This window comes from Panthera tigris, chromosome F2, assembly GCF_018350195.1.
Source record: "Panthera tigris isolate Pti1 chromosome F2, P.tigris_Pti1_mat1.1, whole genome shotgun sequence".
NCBI classification, from domain to species: domain Eukaryota; kingdom Metazoa; phylum Chordata; class Mammalia; order Carnivora; family Felidae; genus Panthera; species Panthera tigris.
Window position 1 is genome coordinate 75,791,803 of NC_056676.1, and position 18,243 is coordinate 75,810,045.

An 18,243-nucleotide genomic window follows, 5' to 3' on the forward strand; every position below is an offset into this window, starting at 1 on the left:
TCTGGAAGAGTATGTAAAATTGTTATAACCATTACTTCTGGAGTATTGGTATAGGAGAAACCTTTTCTTTTAAGTTTATATCCTGTTGCACCCTTTTAAATTTTTACCATGTATATATTGTACTTTTAGAGAAGAAAGTCAAAAGTACTCTTAAAAGGTTTTCTCAACAGCAGTTAACAAGGATTATCTAAGTACGTCTTTGCATTTCACGCCCGTCTATTTTCATGCACATTGTTCCCATACAGATTCTGTTTTGAGTCAGTTTCCAGGATCAAAACCTAGGATAACACAAGAAAGCAGACAAAATAATCCATTAGTTTATTTGGAGGCTTCGTATTAATCTTGATTCTTGGACGCCTTGGTCAGAAGCTGCAGAGCTGATGTCTTTTCCTTTCTCTCAGTCGTTCTTTTTGTCTTCAGGACTTTTCCTGCTTGCCCCCATCTTCCTCCCCACCACCTTATTAATCCCTGTCGTATGGGGTTTCCTGACACCAGTCAATTCTCCAGCACCAGCTGCGTGCCCAGCAGTTCGATCCAATTGAGTGCTGACACCGACTCCTGGAGGTAGGGCAGACCCCGCAGAGTGAGGCCCGCATCCCACAAGGCCACCCCACTTCAGAGGTCAGCTGCAGGTGGGGTGCCCGGGCCACCCACACTGCCGTCTGACGAGCCGCAAGTTTGGGGGTTCCATGACCTGTCTTCAGGTTGGGTAATTCGCTAGAGTGACTCACAGGATTCTCAAGAAAGCATTTTACTCACCGTTATGGTTTGTTCTAAAGGCTACAAGTCGGGAACAGCCAAACAGAAGGAGGGGATCCAGGGCAAGGTGTTGGGGGAAGCGCTTGGAGCTCCCATGCCCTCTGTAGGCATACCACCCTCCCAGCACGTGGTTGTGTTCACCAGCCCGGAAGCTCCCCAGATTCTGTTGTTGAGGGGGTTTTACAGTTTTCGTGATGCGGACACAGTTGATTAAATCATTGGTCATTGGTGATTGAACTCCCATTTCTAGCTCCTCTTCTGTCCCCACAGGTGGGAGTGCTGAACGTGCCAGCTTGGCCCTTGCTTGTTTTTCCACATGGTTGGCTTTTCTGGCAAGTGGCCCCCTTTTCCTCCAAGAGTCATCTCGTTAGCATAAAGGCAGGTATGGCTGAAAGGGGCTTGTTAGGAATGATAAAATGCACTCCTATCACTCAGGAAATTTGTAGGGTTTTAGGAGGTCTGTGCCAGGAACTTGGGACAAAGGCCAGATATATATTTTTCATCGCGTCCCACATATACACTGACTTTCTACCGTGCATTGTTAAGGAACAATTTATTCTGACACTTGTTAAAATGGTGAGGAGGACCTTATTCGGAACTGTCGTGATAGGTGTCAAGACTGTCACTGTGGAGGCGAGAGATCAGGTCTAGCTCTGAATACAAGTAAGACAGCTGGGGGGTTAGTGCTAATGAACGGAATGAAGGGGTAGGTGGACGGACAATTACCGCGAGGAGGCGTCCCCGCCACCCGGCTCCTCAGTGGTGACGGCAGCCTCCAGATGTAAGCAGATCCTCCTTTTCTCCTGAGGTGCCATGCAAATCTTATTTTCTGTCTCAAATGACAGAAGCCATGGTGGGCGAGCCTGCAGTGGCACAGTGTCTTTCTAGTTAGACAAACCTGGAGAGAAATCCTACCTTTATCATTTATTATTAGCAAAGTAACCTTTCTGAGCTTCCTGTTTGCCTGAGGATTGAATTATGTCTTGACTGTGGCCTATTTTAAATACTGGTATTCCTAGCCCCGCAAGCAAAACGAACGAAGGTGTGCGCCCTTTGTACAACCAACGCCGTCTTTGGGCCTTCTCCGTGCTGGGTAGGTTGTGCCCGGCCTGCGGAGGGAACAGTGCGTGTACACACTCAGCCAGCGCTCGTTCAAGCACCTGTTGGTGTTCTTCTTAAGCAGCCAAACGCTACAGGCAGCAATGAGGGGAAACCGCGTACTGATATTTTCCAAGATCTGGAAGGTACGCAGAGTGTGTGCTTTGTGGTAGACATTCGTTGAAGGAAGAAACAGACTTTTATGTAAAATTTATGTTCCAGTGGGAGAATGTCTTGGTCCGCTTGGGATGTATAGCAGAATACCGTAGGCTGGGGAGCGTGGACACCGCACAAGTTTCTTTCTCACGGTTCTAGAAGCTGGAAGTCCAAGATCAACATGCCTGCAGATTCAGTGTCATGTGAGGGCTCACTTCCTGATTCATAGATGGCAGTTTTCTCGCTGTGTCCTCATGTGGCGGTGGGGGTGAAAGAGGTGTGGGGGCTCTTTTTCACAAGGCACTAATCCTTTTCATGAGGGCGCCACCCCCCTGATTTGATCACTTCCCTACAGCCCCATCTCCTAAGACCATCACATCCGGGGTGAGGATTGCAACATATGAACGGGGGGCACAAACATCGTTCTGTAACAGAGATACAGTATGGAGGAACCACATTTTCTTGTATGGTAGAGTTGTACGTAGAGTGTTTTGTGAGTATCGAGGTGGAAGTGACCGGTTCTTCCCCTCCTGCCCCATTGGTGAGAGGGATAGTCACACATAAAAAATAGTGTTTGATGTGGCTGAATCTTGAAGGAGATGTATGAAATTGAAATAATAACATTATAGGTAGAGAAAGGAACGTGAGGGAAGACCGGAGTGTATAGTTGATCCGTGTCGCTTACGAGGAGGGTAGATTTGGTTGGGGACGTCAACTGACAGAAGCCGTCTAGGGCTTTTAATGCCATCTGAAAGAATCAGTTCCTGCTGGTGTGAGCCTTGGAGAGCCAGGAGGAGCCGATAAATAGGGAGTCATATCCTTGTAACACTGAACGGAGAATACTCTCTGGCTTTTCTTAGCTATTTGAGCAGCCTCTGTCTAGGATTCCAGAAGGCCCCAAGAAATTTCGTTTTGTTTGTGTCTGTTTTATAACTGGTTCGTTTTGCTTCCTTCATTAGCATGGGCTGTGGGGATTGGACTTGTCAGAGCCATGGTTTATGCCTTTTTCCTGCTGTACTGGCGAGGAACGATTGGTAAAATGGGGAACGTGTCGTCACTTGAAAAACTCATATTGATCTGATGGTCCGTATTTCTGTCTTTGGTTTCATGCCGTAGTAGAGCTAGTGAGAACTCCCAACCTCTGGGGTTTAAGTCACATACTTCATGGTTATCTTTTTTCCTCCACAGAAATAGAAAAGTTTCAGAAAGGAGAAGGCAAGGACGAAGAAAAGTACATCGATGTGGTGATTAATAAGAACATGAAGCTGGGACAGAAAGTGTTAATTCCTGTAAAGCAGTTCCCTAAGGTAAGACAGTGAGGTCTGCAGGTGTGGTATGCCTAATCCCAAGGGAGCAGTGTTTAATTTGTATCGTTTGATATTTTCTCGAGGCGTCTTCCCTTAGCATAGCCCTCCTTCACCTCACACCAGCACAGAGGTACTTGTGAAGTTAATGAGAAACTTATTTAGTGATCTTATCTTTCCTGTTTGACTTTAGTGTGAGTTAAGGAGCCCTAAGGCGTGTTTCTGAGTCATACTAGCGATGTGACTTTGGATGACCTACAGAACTAATTTTTCGACTTTAGCTGCTTCATTTGTAAGAGGCTGGATTGTTAAGAATTAAATAAGATTATCCATAGTAAATGCTTAGCACAGGGTTTAAACACATAAATGTTCAAAATATTATCTACTCTACTCTGTTCTAGAAAAATATTCTATTTTTCGTGTATTGCAAATGTTGTGTTATTCAGCATGATTATGATAGGTGCTTTAAAGTCTCTCTTTGATTCTGAAATCTTGATCATTTTAGATTGGGCATGACTTGATAACGTTGATACTCTTTTCATCCTGTTTTTCTTTCTTTTGAGAGTTCATGTACTACATGATTTATGCCTAGTGTTTGTATACATCAGTAGTTCATTTCTTTTGATTGCCGAATAGTAGTCCCGTTACTTGAATATGCCACAATTTACTTATTCGTTGCAAATGAATTATAGATTAAATTGCTGTGAACACTTTCATACAGGTTTTCATACATTTTGTGACGATATGTTTTTATTTCAAGGAAATACTTAAGATTTAAATTACTATGCACTTAATTTTACAAGAAATTGCCATACTTTTTCCCAAAGTGATTGTACCTTGTTACATTTCCAGGAACAGTGCCAGCCAGGTGTGGTGGCTCTGTGTCATCATCAGTGTCTGATGTTCTCAATCTGTTGAATTTTAACCGTCCTCATTGTATATTGGTATTTTCTTGTGGTGTTAATATGCATTTCCCTGATGATTAATGATGATGTGTGCATTTCACGTACCTACTGGCCATTCACGTATCTTTTTGTTTTCTTCATGTTTATTTATTTTGAGAGAGAGGACGTGTGAGCAGGGGAGGGGCAGAGAGAGAGGGAGAGAGAGAATCCCAAGCAGGCTCCCTCCCCGCTGTCAGTGCAGAGCCTGTGTGGGGCCTGATCCCAAGAACCGTAAGATCATGACCTGAGCTGAGATCAAGAGTGGGACACTTAATTGACTGAGCCACCCTGGCACCCCCATGCATCTTCTACTTTGAAGTGTCTTTTTGAGTCCTTTGTCTGTTTGTAAATGGGATGCATGTGTTCTCATCATTGAGTTGTAGGAGCTTTCTTATATGTCCTGGATATAAGCCTTTTGTTAGACATGTTTTGTGAGTATTTGGCTCAGTCTGTGGTTTTCCTGTTACAGTCTTCCTAGTGTCTTGTGAGCAGCAGAAGTTATTAATTTGATGATGCCTAGTATATCAGGTTTTTTCTTTTCTTTTCTTTTCTGATTATTACCTTCTGTGAACTAACAAATTGGCGACCTCAAAGGAATGTTAGCGTTGTCTTGAAGCTATAAATCTCGTCTCCTGTGTTTCCTCTAAAAGCTTTACCATCATAGCTTTTAGTTTTAGGTCTGTGGTACATCGGAAATTATGTGTATGTTGTGATACTAAAAGGTCAGAAGTTCTCTCCATCCAGGTATCTGGTTTTCCAGTACCGTTGTTTGAGAGATGCTTTCCTCCCACTGACTGTGTTGGGACCTTTGATGAAAATCACAGGACTACGTAAGCGAGAGTCCTTTGTGTGCAGTGTCTTTTTCACGTCGATCATCTGTTCATGGATCCTCACGCCACTTCCGTACTGTCTCCGTCACTGTAGCTTTTTGTAATAAGACGCCAAGTTAAGTGATGTGGCCCGTTCAACTTCGTCCCTCTTTTCTCAGGATAGCTCAGATATAGGTCCTTCGCAATTCCACGTAAGGTTAAGAATTATTTCATTAATTTTCACAAAAGACTCTGCTGGGATAATGATTGCAGCCGCACGGTATCTGTGGATTAGTTTATGGAGATATGACATGTTAGCAACATTGAATCTTCTCTTCCTTGAGATGGTATATCTTTCCATTTGTAGATTTTTAATTTCTATCAGCAGCATTTTGTACCTTTCAAGATAAAGGTCTTACTTGTTTTTTAATTTATTCTTAAATATTTTATGTTTTTTGATACTATTGTCAAATGAATATTTTAAAATTTTGTTTTCTAATTTTTAACCTTCTGGTATAAAACTTTGTAAGTTGACCTTGTATTCTGCTACCTTGCTGAATTCACTTGTTTTAGCGAGTTGTTTCACAGATTCCTTAGGATATGCTGTGTGTGTAATCTTATCACCTAAAGTTTCCTTCCTTCCTTCCTTCCTTCCTTCCTTCCTTCCTTCCTTCCTTCCAGTTTTTATGCTTGTATTTATTTCGCTTGCATTGTATTGGCTAGTATCTCTGTCTAATGCTTGAGTACAAGTAGTGTGATTAGACCTTCTTCCCTTTTTCCCAAAGTAGAAAGCATTAAGAGTGGTAACAGCCATGGGTTTTTGTAGATGCCTTTTGTTAGGTCGAAGGAGTCCCCTTCCAGCTAGTTTTGCTGAGAGATTTGATCCTGAGTAGGTGATGAATTCTGTTAAATGCCTTTTCTATGTCTATTGAAATGAACACAGAATGTTATTCCATTACACTGTTAATGTAGTGAATCTTATTGATTGATCGTCTAAATTAAACCACCTTTACATTTCTGAGTTAAACCCTACTTATTATTATCCCTTTTATATATTGTTGGATTCAAGTGCATCGTGTTCATGAGCAATACTGGCCTATATATATATATTTTTCACATATAACATCTTTGTCAGATTTTGATCTTAGTGTTATGCCAGATTCATAAAGTGAGAAGTACTCCTTTCTTTTTCTTTTTCTTTTTCTGTTTCTTTTTGTTCTTTTCCTTTCTTTTCATTTTTCTCCCTCCCTTCCCTTCCCTTCCCTCCCCTCCCCTCCCCTCCCCTCCCCTCCCCTCCCCTCCCCTCCCCTCCTCTCTTCTCCTCTCCTCTCCTCTTCCTACTCCCAAAGAATATAAGTTTGGTGCTGTTTTGTCCTCAGTATTTGATAGAATTCAGCAGTGAAACCATATGGACCTGAAGTTTGATGGTGAATTCAGGGTCTTTAAATTTTTTTTTTTTAATGTTTATATATTTTTGAGAGAGAGACAGTGTGAGCAGGGGAGTGGCAGAGAGAGAGGGAGACACAGAATCTGAGGCAGGCTCCAGGCTCTGAGCTGTCAGCACAGAGCCCAATGCGGAGCTCAAACCCACAAACCGTTAGATCATGACCTGAGCTCAAGTCAGCCACCCAGGCACCCCATAATTCAGTTCATAGTTAATTATGGCACTAATGAGAATTTTTTAATCTTTTGTGATCTTTCTCTTCCTCCCCAAAGGGATTTGTCCATTTCATCATAATATTTTAACTGTAATTTTTTTAAATGCTTTTTTTATGACCCTTTCTCTCCCCACCTTTGGAGAGCAGTTACATATGTATTCAACCTTTTGATATTCTCAAAACGGTTCCTGTGGCGTTTTCCTCTTTTATTATAGTTTTCCCCCATCCCATCCCCCACTCTTCAGATTGGATTTCTACTGCCTTATCTTAAACTCAGGGATTATCTCCTATGTTATCTTTATTGTTCTGGTAAGCCCATCAGATAAATTTTTTATATCAAGTATTGTAATGATCTGTTTCAGAATTTATTATTTGATTCATATATAAATGTGTGTGTAAAAAAATTTCTCTGCTGGGATTTTCTGCTTTTTATTCGTTAGAGGTGTTAACGTTATTTTGTGTTATTGAGCACAGTTAACATAGGTGCTTTAAAGTCTCCAGTTCTAAAATCTTAGTCATCTTGGATTTGACCTGAATTGATAAGCTTTTCTCTTGATAATGAGTCATATTGTTACAACTTTTTGCATGTGAGTAACTTTGGATTGTATCCTGGGTGTTTTGAGTGTTATCTTGTCAAAACACTGGATTCTATTCTGTTTCTTGAGGAATGTTGGTAATTTTGGATCCAAGACCGCAGACTTGTTGGGTGGCATACAGATCTCAGTTCTGTTCTTTTCTTAGTTTGACTTTTGTGTTTGTTTTTGGCATACATGGTCCTGGGGTTACCAGAGATTTGGGTGCATTTTTGTACAAACTTGGAGGCTCCTCGTCTCCGGCTGTCTTTCCTCATATCCCTCCCTCACATTTCCTCACTGTGCTTGCCTCAGACTCTGCCATTCAGGCTAAAAACTCTAACATCAGTAAATATGCCCAGGCTGTTCCCTTCTTCCGAGCTTTGACTCCCTTTCAGAATCCCCTTGTTTTGGTCATTCTCCAGAGGCGTCAGATAATTGGTTTTTGTACTTTGTTTAGAGTTGAACAATTTATAGTTAACTATATTATATTATATTATATTATATTATATTATATTATATTATATATACTATACATTTATATATATCATATGTATTATGTATATATATGACATATGTAACTGTATAGACGGTCAGCCTGTTAGGAACCTACACAGCCATACCTGCAGGACTGAGGATGTACATTTTTGGTAAAGAGAAATCTACGCTGCGGACGTTTCATAGGCAGACTCATTACTAAACAAAACATGGCTCATGGAAGCCTTTATAAATTGATCACTGTGCTCAATACCCGAGGTGCTCAATACGCAGTAGATAGAACGATGAGCAGACTCTCCCTGTCTTTAAATAGTTCATAGCCCAGTAGATGATTAATCTGGAATTAATACTTTGCTGTACACGAGCGAGTTGAATAAAAGTATATGAAATAAGATCTCGCTGTCAGCGTGGACGAGAGTGGGGGAAGACAAATGAGGATTTCTGCATCTGACGCAGAGCAGAGACTGTTTCGAGCACTTCCGGTATCGGACTTGGCTGCTTAGCAGCCCGCCGCTTTCAGAGTGCCGAGGGAGGAGATTGCTGCTTAGCATAGCTGAGCACAGGAGTTTCAAGCCAGGCCTCCGTAGAGGCTAGTGTGGCACTTGCACCAGCTCTAAGAAAAGGCTTTCTCGCTGGTGTCAGCGAGTAGACTGGGCCGGAGGAGGCCGGCCGCCTGGCCTTCTGGGGGCAGCCCAGCTTGACGCGCGGCCCCGGTGACCGTACACCTTCAGCCTCCGGGTAGGACGGAAGTGCTACTTGTGAAACTCCATCTAATCCAAGGATTTCCATCAGCCGAACATTTTCTCTTAACGAACCACTTCTGCTCCTGCTTCACTGGACAGCCCTGAACGCGAGTCTTTGGCACTCAGAGCCGAAGCACCTTCACTCTTGCGTCGTATGGCAGAGCTTGTGCAGTGTGAAACTCAGAGTAAACGGTGTTTTATGTTTTGTTTTGTTTTGTTTTGTTTTTAAGACTTAAAGCTGTAGAAACTGTTGTCCAGGGTCTTCTGGTGGATGAACCCTTACCCTTGGTGCTGAGCAGCGACCAGAGGCGGTGTGAGTGCCAAATCACCATCGGAACAGGGTGCCCTGCCTTTGAGAACCGACAGACGCTTTGCGTTTTAGATTTACGTTCCTTTGTTGTTGTTGTTATTCTGTTTCATTCATCGTTCGGTCCGTGCCTCCATTCACATATCTAATATTTATCGAGGGTCTTCTGTGAGCCAGTTACTGTACCGGGAAAACAGAAGTGACTAAGACACGTTTCTTTGTCACGGGGCCTTCTGTTTGGCGGGGAGCGCAGTCGCACAGCTCAAGGTTTGTAACGCAGCGTGCGAGGTTCAGTGTTGGGGTGCCCCGGGAGGGTCATGTTGACACCCTCAGAGAAGCCTTCCCTAAGGTGGCCTCTCTTGGGGGGGCTGGCCTAGCTGGCTAGAATCAGAAGCAAGACGGGCCGAGGTAGAGGGGTGGCCGTGACCGGGAAACACAGGGCGGAGGGCAGTTGCGAAACCGGAAGCCGCTTTATTTGGCTCAACAGGTTACTTTCGGGAAGAGGTGCGGATCTTCCGGAAGATTTAGGATAAAGTGAGAGGGGAGCGGAGCGTGGGGTGGGGTGGGCCCGTAAGGGCTGCGGAGCTCGAACAGGAAGTGACCGAGGATGAGGTGGGCTCTTTTGAGCCCAGGGCGTGGCGCGGGCAGAGTGGTGCTGGGGTGGAAGAACCACTTGGAGAATGAGCCGCCGGCTGAGATGAAATCCACCTCCGTGTGGCACGACACACGCATACACGCCCTCCTGCTGTGGCAAGCGGTGTGTGACCGTGTTGAGTGAAAAAAAAAAAAAAAAAGAGCGACCTAGAAAGCTGACGGTAACCCGTTTGGACAATTATTTGGAAAAAAAAACAACGACTTGACTCAACAGCAGTTGTTCTCCAGAGGCTAGGATATGTGTGTTTTCTGCTTTACGTGTTTCCGTATTTTAATGGTCAGCGATTTGGTGCAGCTTTTATAATTGGGATAAAAAATACTTCCGTTTGGGGGAAGAAATGGTCCTGAGACTGTCAGTCTGGAGGATACCTTTGCCCTATGATTAAGATTTAGTGAACCGAGTTCGATTCTGTCCGTTTCAGTTACACGTTTAAGACAGGCTTATTAATTTGCTGAATTTGGTAGCTGTGGTTTCACCCCGAAGCATTCTAATGCATACGTTCTGTTTTCAGGCAACATTATATTAATCAACATGGTTGGTTACATTGAATGTTTTCCTAATTACGTGCCTATTTTAAATTCGATACATTTGCTCTTTCTTTTTTTTTTTTTTTTTTTAATTTTTTTTTCAACGTTTTTTATTTATTTTGGGGACAGAGAGAGACAGAGCATGAACGGGGGAGGGGCAGAGAGAGAGGGAGACACAGAATCGGAAACAGGCTCCAGGCTCCGAGCCATCAGCCCAGAGCCCAACTCGGGGCTCGAACTCACGGACCGCGAGATCGTGACCTGGCTGAAGTCGGACGCTTAACCGACTGCACCACCCAGGCGCCCCGATACATTTGCTCTTTCACAGAAGCTCTTAGGTTATGGATCTTTGAGAGAGAGAAAAGAGATGTAACTTCTAGAAACATGTTCCCTCCTGGAGTTTGAATTAAAGCACAGGGAAACTCTCTTTGTTTGAAACTGGTTTGCATTTTTCCCTCATAGCATGTTACAGACAAGGAAAAATCCATGAATTTTCTGTTCCGTAGAAGTCTCCATGGGTTTAAAAATCTCTCACAGTAGTGAATATTTTGACAGTCGTATTGGTATGTTAAAACTTGCCTTTTCTGTGACTCCTAATTGATTTTCAGAGGCATGTATGATTTTTTTTTCCAGAGGATTTATGTGAAAATAATGTCTGTTTTTGGTGTCCAGTTGCTAGTTTGCCTGTAGAAATAAAGTGGTAAAATGTACTTGTACGTTAGTTCTTGCTGTGTGAGCGCCATTGCCAAAATTAACATGGCTGGCTAGTGGGGGATTTTGAAACTTGTTGACAGGAAGGAAGCCCGATACTGAAACAAATTGCTCAAAGACGCGTATTTGTGATAAGTCGCTGTTATTGTCCCTCCCGGTAGGCGTTAACTTTCGGGACCCCATGAGAAAGTAGGAAGGCGACTCTGGACTCCAGAACCTCAGGGAACACACTGGCCCATCAGGCCATTGTTTGACCGCACACTGCCTTCTCCGCCAAACCTCTCCTGCCACCTTAACAGCCCACACCTCACAGGGAGCCGAGGGCTGTGTGGTCGTAAGTAGAGAGGGAGGGATGCACCTGGAGAGGCTACTTTCCTTGTTTCCCCGAGGTCCCGGCCAGGCCCCGGGGATCTTGTGACACGTGCTGGTGTCATGACAATCAGTTAAATTGGTATTTGCAAATAAGATCGCATTCAGAAACCCATATTATGAGGGAATTTCAAATCTGATGTGGTAACTTTTCCCTTACTCTCTTTGAAGTTCTTGTTTATTGACCTGGAAAGCAGCCCTTGAACTTCGATTTGGATTTGCTGAGTGGACTCCAAAAACAGCCAGGCACAAACTGAAGGGTTCTTGAAAGAATTGACTCATGTTGTCTTGGAGGGTTATTATTATTACTACGACTGTTTTGTTGAGCCAAATAAACAATCCTAAAATGTGGTTATATGTAGGTCCCCAAAACTGCATCGCAGCGAAAGACTGGAAATGCTACCATGGGTGTACTTTGGTCGCAACGCAGCACGTTTAGAAATCAGAGTCTGTGATCAGTGTTGTTACGTGCGAATCCTGGATCCTGCCACCACTTACTTTCTGAGGAGCCACAGATAGGTCTGTGTGTTGCTGAGCCGAAAGGTAAAATCCTTTTTAGCGCTTGGCAGGGTGTTACTACCGAGTTACAGGTCTTAAATAATAGTATTGTACTGACTCTTTTGGCTCTGGCCCCACCAAGTCGGATCGACTGAAAATGCCTGGACTGTGGTGGCACTGGATACAGGAAATGTGAACAAGCATAGGCCCTCACTGCGAGGATTCCCTGCCCAGGGGGGTAAAATGGCAGAAATTCATACCACGGACCAAACAATGAAATTTTATCTTATCACGGCAAGTAATTGACACATAATTACATGAAACAAGGGACACATTGATACCGAGAAGCCATTAGGGAGAGGTAAGAACTCGGGCTCAGGAGCCGGTCCCTCTTGTGTTATGCCATATAGTCAGTCATGTACTAGCTTTCTGACATCTGGTGTGTCCCCTCTGTGTCTCTCTCTTTCCCTCCCTCTCTTCCCCCCTGCCCATCAGACCAGGCACCTCCTGGACACCTCCACTTGGATACCCCACATCCTGCTTAGATTTGGTGGGCCCTTAAATGACCTTCTTTCCTCCCCTTCTCGGCAAACGTAGACCTTTTCCTGTGTTCCTTATTTCTCTGAATGACAGACAACGTGTACCCAAGTGCCCGCGCCTGGAATGAGTGTGGGCTTTTTGTCTACTGGCTCCTCCGTCATCTACCTCCTTCCCCTCCATTCGTGAGATACCGCGACTTACACGTTTCTTATTTGCACTTCCTCAGTTAGTTAGTTACCATCCGTCTCCATGTCTGCATTCCGTTGCCACTCCCTAACGGTCTTCCCTAACCCGTCTTCTGTAACAGCCTCTCGTCCAGATTGGTTTCTTGCCTGCAGTTTCGCACCTCCGTTTCACTCCCCACCCTGGCAGCCAGACCGGTGTGGTCTCGGAGTTTCTCGCTAACAACTTCAAACTCATTAATATACCAGATAGTTTGCTTCTTGTATTTGTTTTGTCATCTCCTCACCCAAAGACTGTAATTCAGCCCGAGCCAATAGAGTAGGAGGTGTGTAGATTATTTCACACTGTCCATTATTTGTGTATGCCTGCGTGTATGGATTTTGCCTATATCATCTCCTGGAGAAGTTCTTGTACACTTCATTGATTTTTAGAGTTGCTGAGGTTTAAATTAGTTGGGCTCTTTGCCATGTGGAAGTAAACACGATGTTAAAATCATAGTCAATGTGGCAACACCAAATAATCTCAACTGCTACCGGTAATACTTACTGATTTGTGGTTGGCAAATTAATAAACTTAAATAATAATATTTTCCTCTAGCTTTAATAGGTCACGGTAATTTCTGTAGCAAAGAAAATTGATAAAAACTGGCTTGATTAGTGCCCTTTTGTTTGGGATAAAATAAACTGAATTCCACAAGTATTTCTTAAGAAACTGTTATGTAGGAAAAATGATGAATCCAGTATGGGTCCTAATTATTCTCAGAGGATTTATACTCTAACAGAAGAAACAGAGTACATTTCACTAAATAATATAGGGTAAATACTGAATTAACATAAGAGAGGTAGTCAGACACTATAAGAATTTCAAGATGTAAAAAATTGCTATTTTTAGAGGAAGAATTACAGATGGAATTAAATTTAGTCCTTAAGTGTAAGCTCAGGATGTTACCAAGCAGAGATCTGGGGAGGGCAGAGTAAACTGTTGGGCCAGAATGGTATAATTATGGGCAATAGTAGATCATAGCAGTCGTTGGAATGGTGAGGAGTAGGTAGTCTGGGAAGCCTTTAGCGCTGTACCGTGGGCATTAGGATTTTATACAGCCAGGAGGGAGCCTTGAAAGACTTATAACATAGAGGTAAAGAAACAACTAGAATGTACAGTGGAAGGTGTTCTGCATTATAAAAGGTCTTCCGTTGTTAAATTCCTCTTAAAATTTAGGAATGATTGATTCAAACACAAGTTTGGAATGACTTTCGTTCTTAGGAAATTCATCTCTGTAAAAGCAATTGTTATTTTTAGAGGCGATTAGGAGAATCATGAAAGTTATTGTCAGTAATCCAGAGCTTGACTCAGTTACTAGCTATGCCAAGGAATAAATGTGTTACCTCTGAAGAGACCACTCCGTTTCGTGTGGATGCCATGGTCTCAAGTCTGTTATTAGATTTTAACTATTGTTTGGAATTTGGCATTTATGACATTGGTTTAATTCAAATAAGATCAGTATTCTGGATACCAAGGAAAATGTGGATTTATTTAACCATTGGGTTAGTAGTTAAATCATTGGAATCCAGAGTGGCCCATAGAGCTAATACAAGCAGGGATCTGGTCTTTCTTTTCAAGTGCAGGCAGGTCAGACAGACCTCATTTACTCTTTCCTTTTTGTTCTTGCCTTTGGGCAGGAGTCAGAGGAATGCGAGATCATAAACAAAATGTGTTTCTTGAGGGTTTCTCTTTCCCCTGTAAAGAAAGAAAATGCGTGGGTGATGTCTTCCAAAGAGGGATGTGTGCACAATATATTTGGTGCTGGAACTTCTGTTTTAGTGTGTAGGTAGCTTATGGTTTCCTATGTGTCAGACACTGTTCCAGCATCCTACATGTATTAACTTACTTAATCTTTGCAACTTTTGGAGGAAATGATCATCTCCTGTTCACATTTGAAAAAGCTAAAAAATAGAGAAGTAATTTGCTACAGGTTCACAGTTACTAAGTAACAGGCATTTGAATCCCAGAAATCTGCCTCCAGAGCCCATGCTCCACCTGAGAAAGTAAACTTCATATTTAGTACATAGATTAATGCTAGATCCATTACGTGGTTCCTATAAGTGCCATGCAGTTGTGTGCACCCTGAGACAGTACCCTCTGGTAAAGGGGGAATCCCACAGTGCAAAAGGTAGTCTTAATGTGCTCTCACTATGTTAGGGCGTATAGCTGTTGTATGTGCCTTGTTAGGGATTCATGGATGGCATTACCTAGTTTTAGTTCAACTCTTTCTTTCTTTCTTTCTTTCTTTCTTTCTTTCTTTCTTTCTTTCTTTCTTTCTTCCTTCCTTCCTTCCTTCCTTCCTTCCTTCCTTCCTTCCTTCCTTCCTTTCTTTTTCTTAATTTACATCCAAGTTAATGACCATACAGTGCAACAATGATTTCAGGAGTAGATTCCTTAATGCCGCTTACCCATTTAGCCCATCCCCCCTCCCACAACCCCTCCAGCAACCCTCTGTTTGTTCTCCATATTTAAGAGTCTCTTAAGTTTTGTCCTCCTCCCTGTTTTTATATTTTTTTTCTTTGCTTCTCTTCCCTTGTGTTCATCTGTTTTGTATCTTAAAGTTCTCTTGAGTGAAGTTATATGATATTTGTCTTTCTCTGACTAATTTTGCTTAGCATAATACCCTCTAGTTCCATCCAGGTAGTTGTAAATGGCAGGGTTTCATTCTTTTTGATTGCCGAATAATAATCCATTGTGTGGATTACACACACAACATCATCTTTATCCATTCATCCATCGATGGACATTTGGGCTCTTTCCATACTTTGGCTATTGTTGATAGTGCTGCTAGAAACATTGGGATGCATGTGCCCCTTTGAAACAGCACACCTGTATCCCTTGGATAAATTGCTGGTTTGTAGGGTAGTTCTATTTTTAATTTTTTGAGGAACCTCCATACTGTTTTCCAGAGTGGCTGTACCAGCTTGCATTCCCACCAACAGTGCAAAAGAGATCCTCTTTTTCCACATCCTCGCCAACATCTGTTGTTGCCTGAGTTGTTAATTTTAGCCATTCTGACAGGTGTGAGGTGGTATCTCATTGTGGTTTTGATTTGTATTTCCTTGATGATGAGTGATGTTGAGCATTTTTTCATGTGTCGGTTTGCCATCTGGATGTCTTTGGAGAAGTGTCTATTCATGTCTTTTACCCATTTCTTACACTGGATTATTTGTTTTTGGGTGTTGAATTTGATAAGTTCTCTATAGATTTTGGATACTAACCCTTTATCTGGTAGGTCATTTGCAAATATCTTCTCCCATTCCATCGGTTCCCTTTTAGTTTTGCTGATAGTTAAACTTACTTTAAATGGGCAAAGGTTATTGCAGAAGAAACTGAATTGAAGGTAAAATGTAAAAATACATTTGAAATGAGCAAGAAAAATGGCAGTGTTGATCCTTCCCCTGTGCTTAGTACAAGCTCAGCCTTACAACAAAGTAAAAGCAACTGTGATCCAGTTGGATATGACAAGAAGAAGAGTCTTCTCATACTGGAACTATTTCATCTATTGTTAATGCTGAATCTGTTGCCCTAAGTATTATAGTATTAATGGAACAGATGCAGAATTTTTAAACGGGTTTATACATACGTACGCTAACACACATATGTACACACGTATGAGTGCGTGTGTGTGTACTTGTGTGTCTCCATGTGATGTGTGAGGACCAGTGGTGAGGATAATTCTTTGCTGCCTGATGTAAGAAATAGCCAAGGGTGCATCCGCGTTTGCTGTCACTGGTGACCTGCTTGCTCCCTTTTGGCCCTCCTTCCTTTGTTACATCTTCTTAGCTCTTTTTTTTTTAAATTTTTTGAAGTTTATTTATTTATTGAGAGAGACAGAGAGCGTGCTCATGCAGGGGAGGGGCAGAGAGAGAGAGAGAGAGAGAGAGAGAGAGAGAGATTGATTGAGAGCATCCCAAGCAGGCTCTGCACTGTCAGCACAGAGCCTGATGTGGGGCTCCATCCCACAAACCATGAGATCATGACCTGAGCCGAAACCTAGAATCAGATACTTAACCAACTAAGCCAGCCAGGTGCCCCACATCTTCTTAGTTCTTAAATTAATAAGCTGTATACTTCATGCTGTATCCAAGCATTTTTTAGAAGTTCTTCATATTCTCCCTTTTGTGTCTCATATCCTACTTCATACCCATCTCTGTAGAACTAAACTACCTTGTTTATCTCAGACAGCACCCTATTACTTTTTAAGGTTTATTTATTTTTGAGAGAGTGGGGGGGGGCAGAGAGAGGGAGAGACAGAGAGAATCTCAAGCAGGCTCTGAGCTGTCAGCAGCGAGCCCAATGTGCAGCTAGAACTCATGAACTATGAGATCATCACCTGAGCTGATGTCGGATGCTCAGTCGGACTGAGCCACCCAGGAGCCCTAGCACCCTTTTAATTTGTGGTTGTTTTCAGATGTCTTTTTAAGCATTTGAAGGAACATTTAGATTTTATAAGACACTTGATCACAAGATGCTGGTGGCCAGTTAGGACCCATATACCGGAGGTCTGCCACCCTCCGTCGTGCTGCTGTGACACACTCTAGGCTTTCTTTAGGTGACATTGTGGTTAGTGATTAGTGTTCCCTGGACATTAATTCTGATTGACAGTCACCATTTTCTACGAGTGCGTGGAGCACTGCTGGCCTGCAGCAACCGAGGTGCTGTTGTGGGCGGTTGTTGGGTTATTGTAAGGATGAGTGAGGCAGGGTCTCAGCGCTCAGGGGGTCACAGCCTCTGCCCATGCCCTCCCCGACACTCAGAGAAAATAAGGTAGGTCTAGAAAAGACTGATGTGAGTCTTTGAAAACTTAATGTTTTGCTAAAGGACTGCTCTGTCACTGTTAGGTGTGGTGGTGCTCTGCCCCCCGGGACTGCTCCCTGTACCCACGCCCTGCACGGTGCCCTTCCTGAGTGTCTCCTGACCATACAGCTCGTTCCCCTCGGAGCTTGCAGCAGAGCTGATGTACGCCAGCTAACGGGCGCCAGCTTCTGCCTTTCTGACCTTCGAAACTGTGTATCGGTGTAAAAGGTCTGCCCCCTGGAGGTCACCCTGATAAGCGGGAGCCCAGGATACCCAGGTGGGGGAGAATCACTGAAAGCAAGAACTGCGGACCCCAGTTGACCGCCTCCTCCTGCAGAACAGAGGTGGGGATGAGCCGTCTTGGGACTCGGTCCTCCAGTCCCGGTTGGTCTGCCTGTTGGTCCTCCAGCCCCGGTTGGTCAGTCCCTGTTGGTCTGCCTGCCTGCCAGCGCCCGCCCACGGTGCTCAGGTTGCTGAATTATGAGCAAATAAATAAATGGTAATTGTTTAAAGCTGTTAAGTTTGGGGTTAGTCTGCTGTGTAGCTACAGATAACCAAGGTAGCATTAAAGCGTAACTGTTGAGTCTTGCTTTCTCGCTGCCGGGCCAGGCACGGCTGGTGAAGTGACCCGCGCAGGCACATGCTGGCCACAGTCTAGGGCTGCAGGGTTCAGGTCAGGGGGTCGGGAGGGGAGAAAGCCATAATGGACAAAGGGCTTGCTTTTAGCAGGTGTCAGGTTCATCCCAGGATTTCATTTTGGCTGGTCGAGTGCATTTAAGAACAGCCGAAGCGAAGGGAGTGTGGTAGAATTCGGTTACTATTGGGGAAGATCCCGTAACACTTATGCACATGTTTGGCGTGGTGAGCAGGAGGGACTGTGCCACTGACAGGACTTGACGTTATGAAATTCTTTTCCTCTTGTGCCAAAGAGTTTTATATTTTGTGATACTGCTGATACAGCTATGGCTTTCTCAGGCAGTAGTAGCCAGGAGACCAGATTCCCCGACCCAGGGCTCATTAGTGTATTCTGTTGGTTTTGCTGATTCAGTGCCCTTTATATATAAATGCCT

The 18,243-nt window shown here is 43.5% G+C and overlaps 1 protein-coding gene across 2 annotated transcripts in view; it reads left to right on the forward strand.

The window, feature by feature from the left end:
* Positions 1–18,243, forward strand: part of KHDRBS3 (KH RNA binding domain containing, signal transduction associated 3) — a 189,769-nt gene that overhangs the window by 59,899 nt on the left and 111,627 nt on the right. For both annotated transcript variants that reach the window (XR_006212771.1, XM_042972650.1), the window contains exon 2: positions 3,202–3,320. Coding sequence is in view for 1 of the 2 variants with exons in the window: in XM_042972650.1 (XP_042828584.1) it covers positions 3,202–3,320 (119 nt within the window). In the remaining variant the exon portion in view is untranslated. The remainder of the gene's footprint in view (positions 1–3,201; positions 3,321–18,243) is intronic.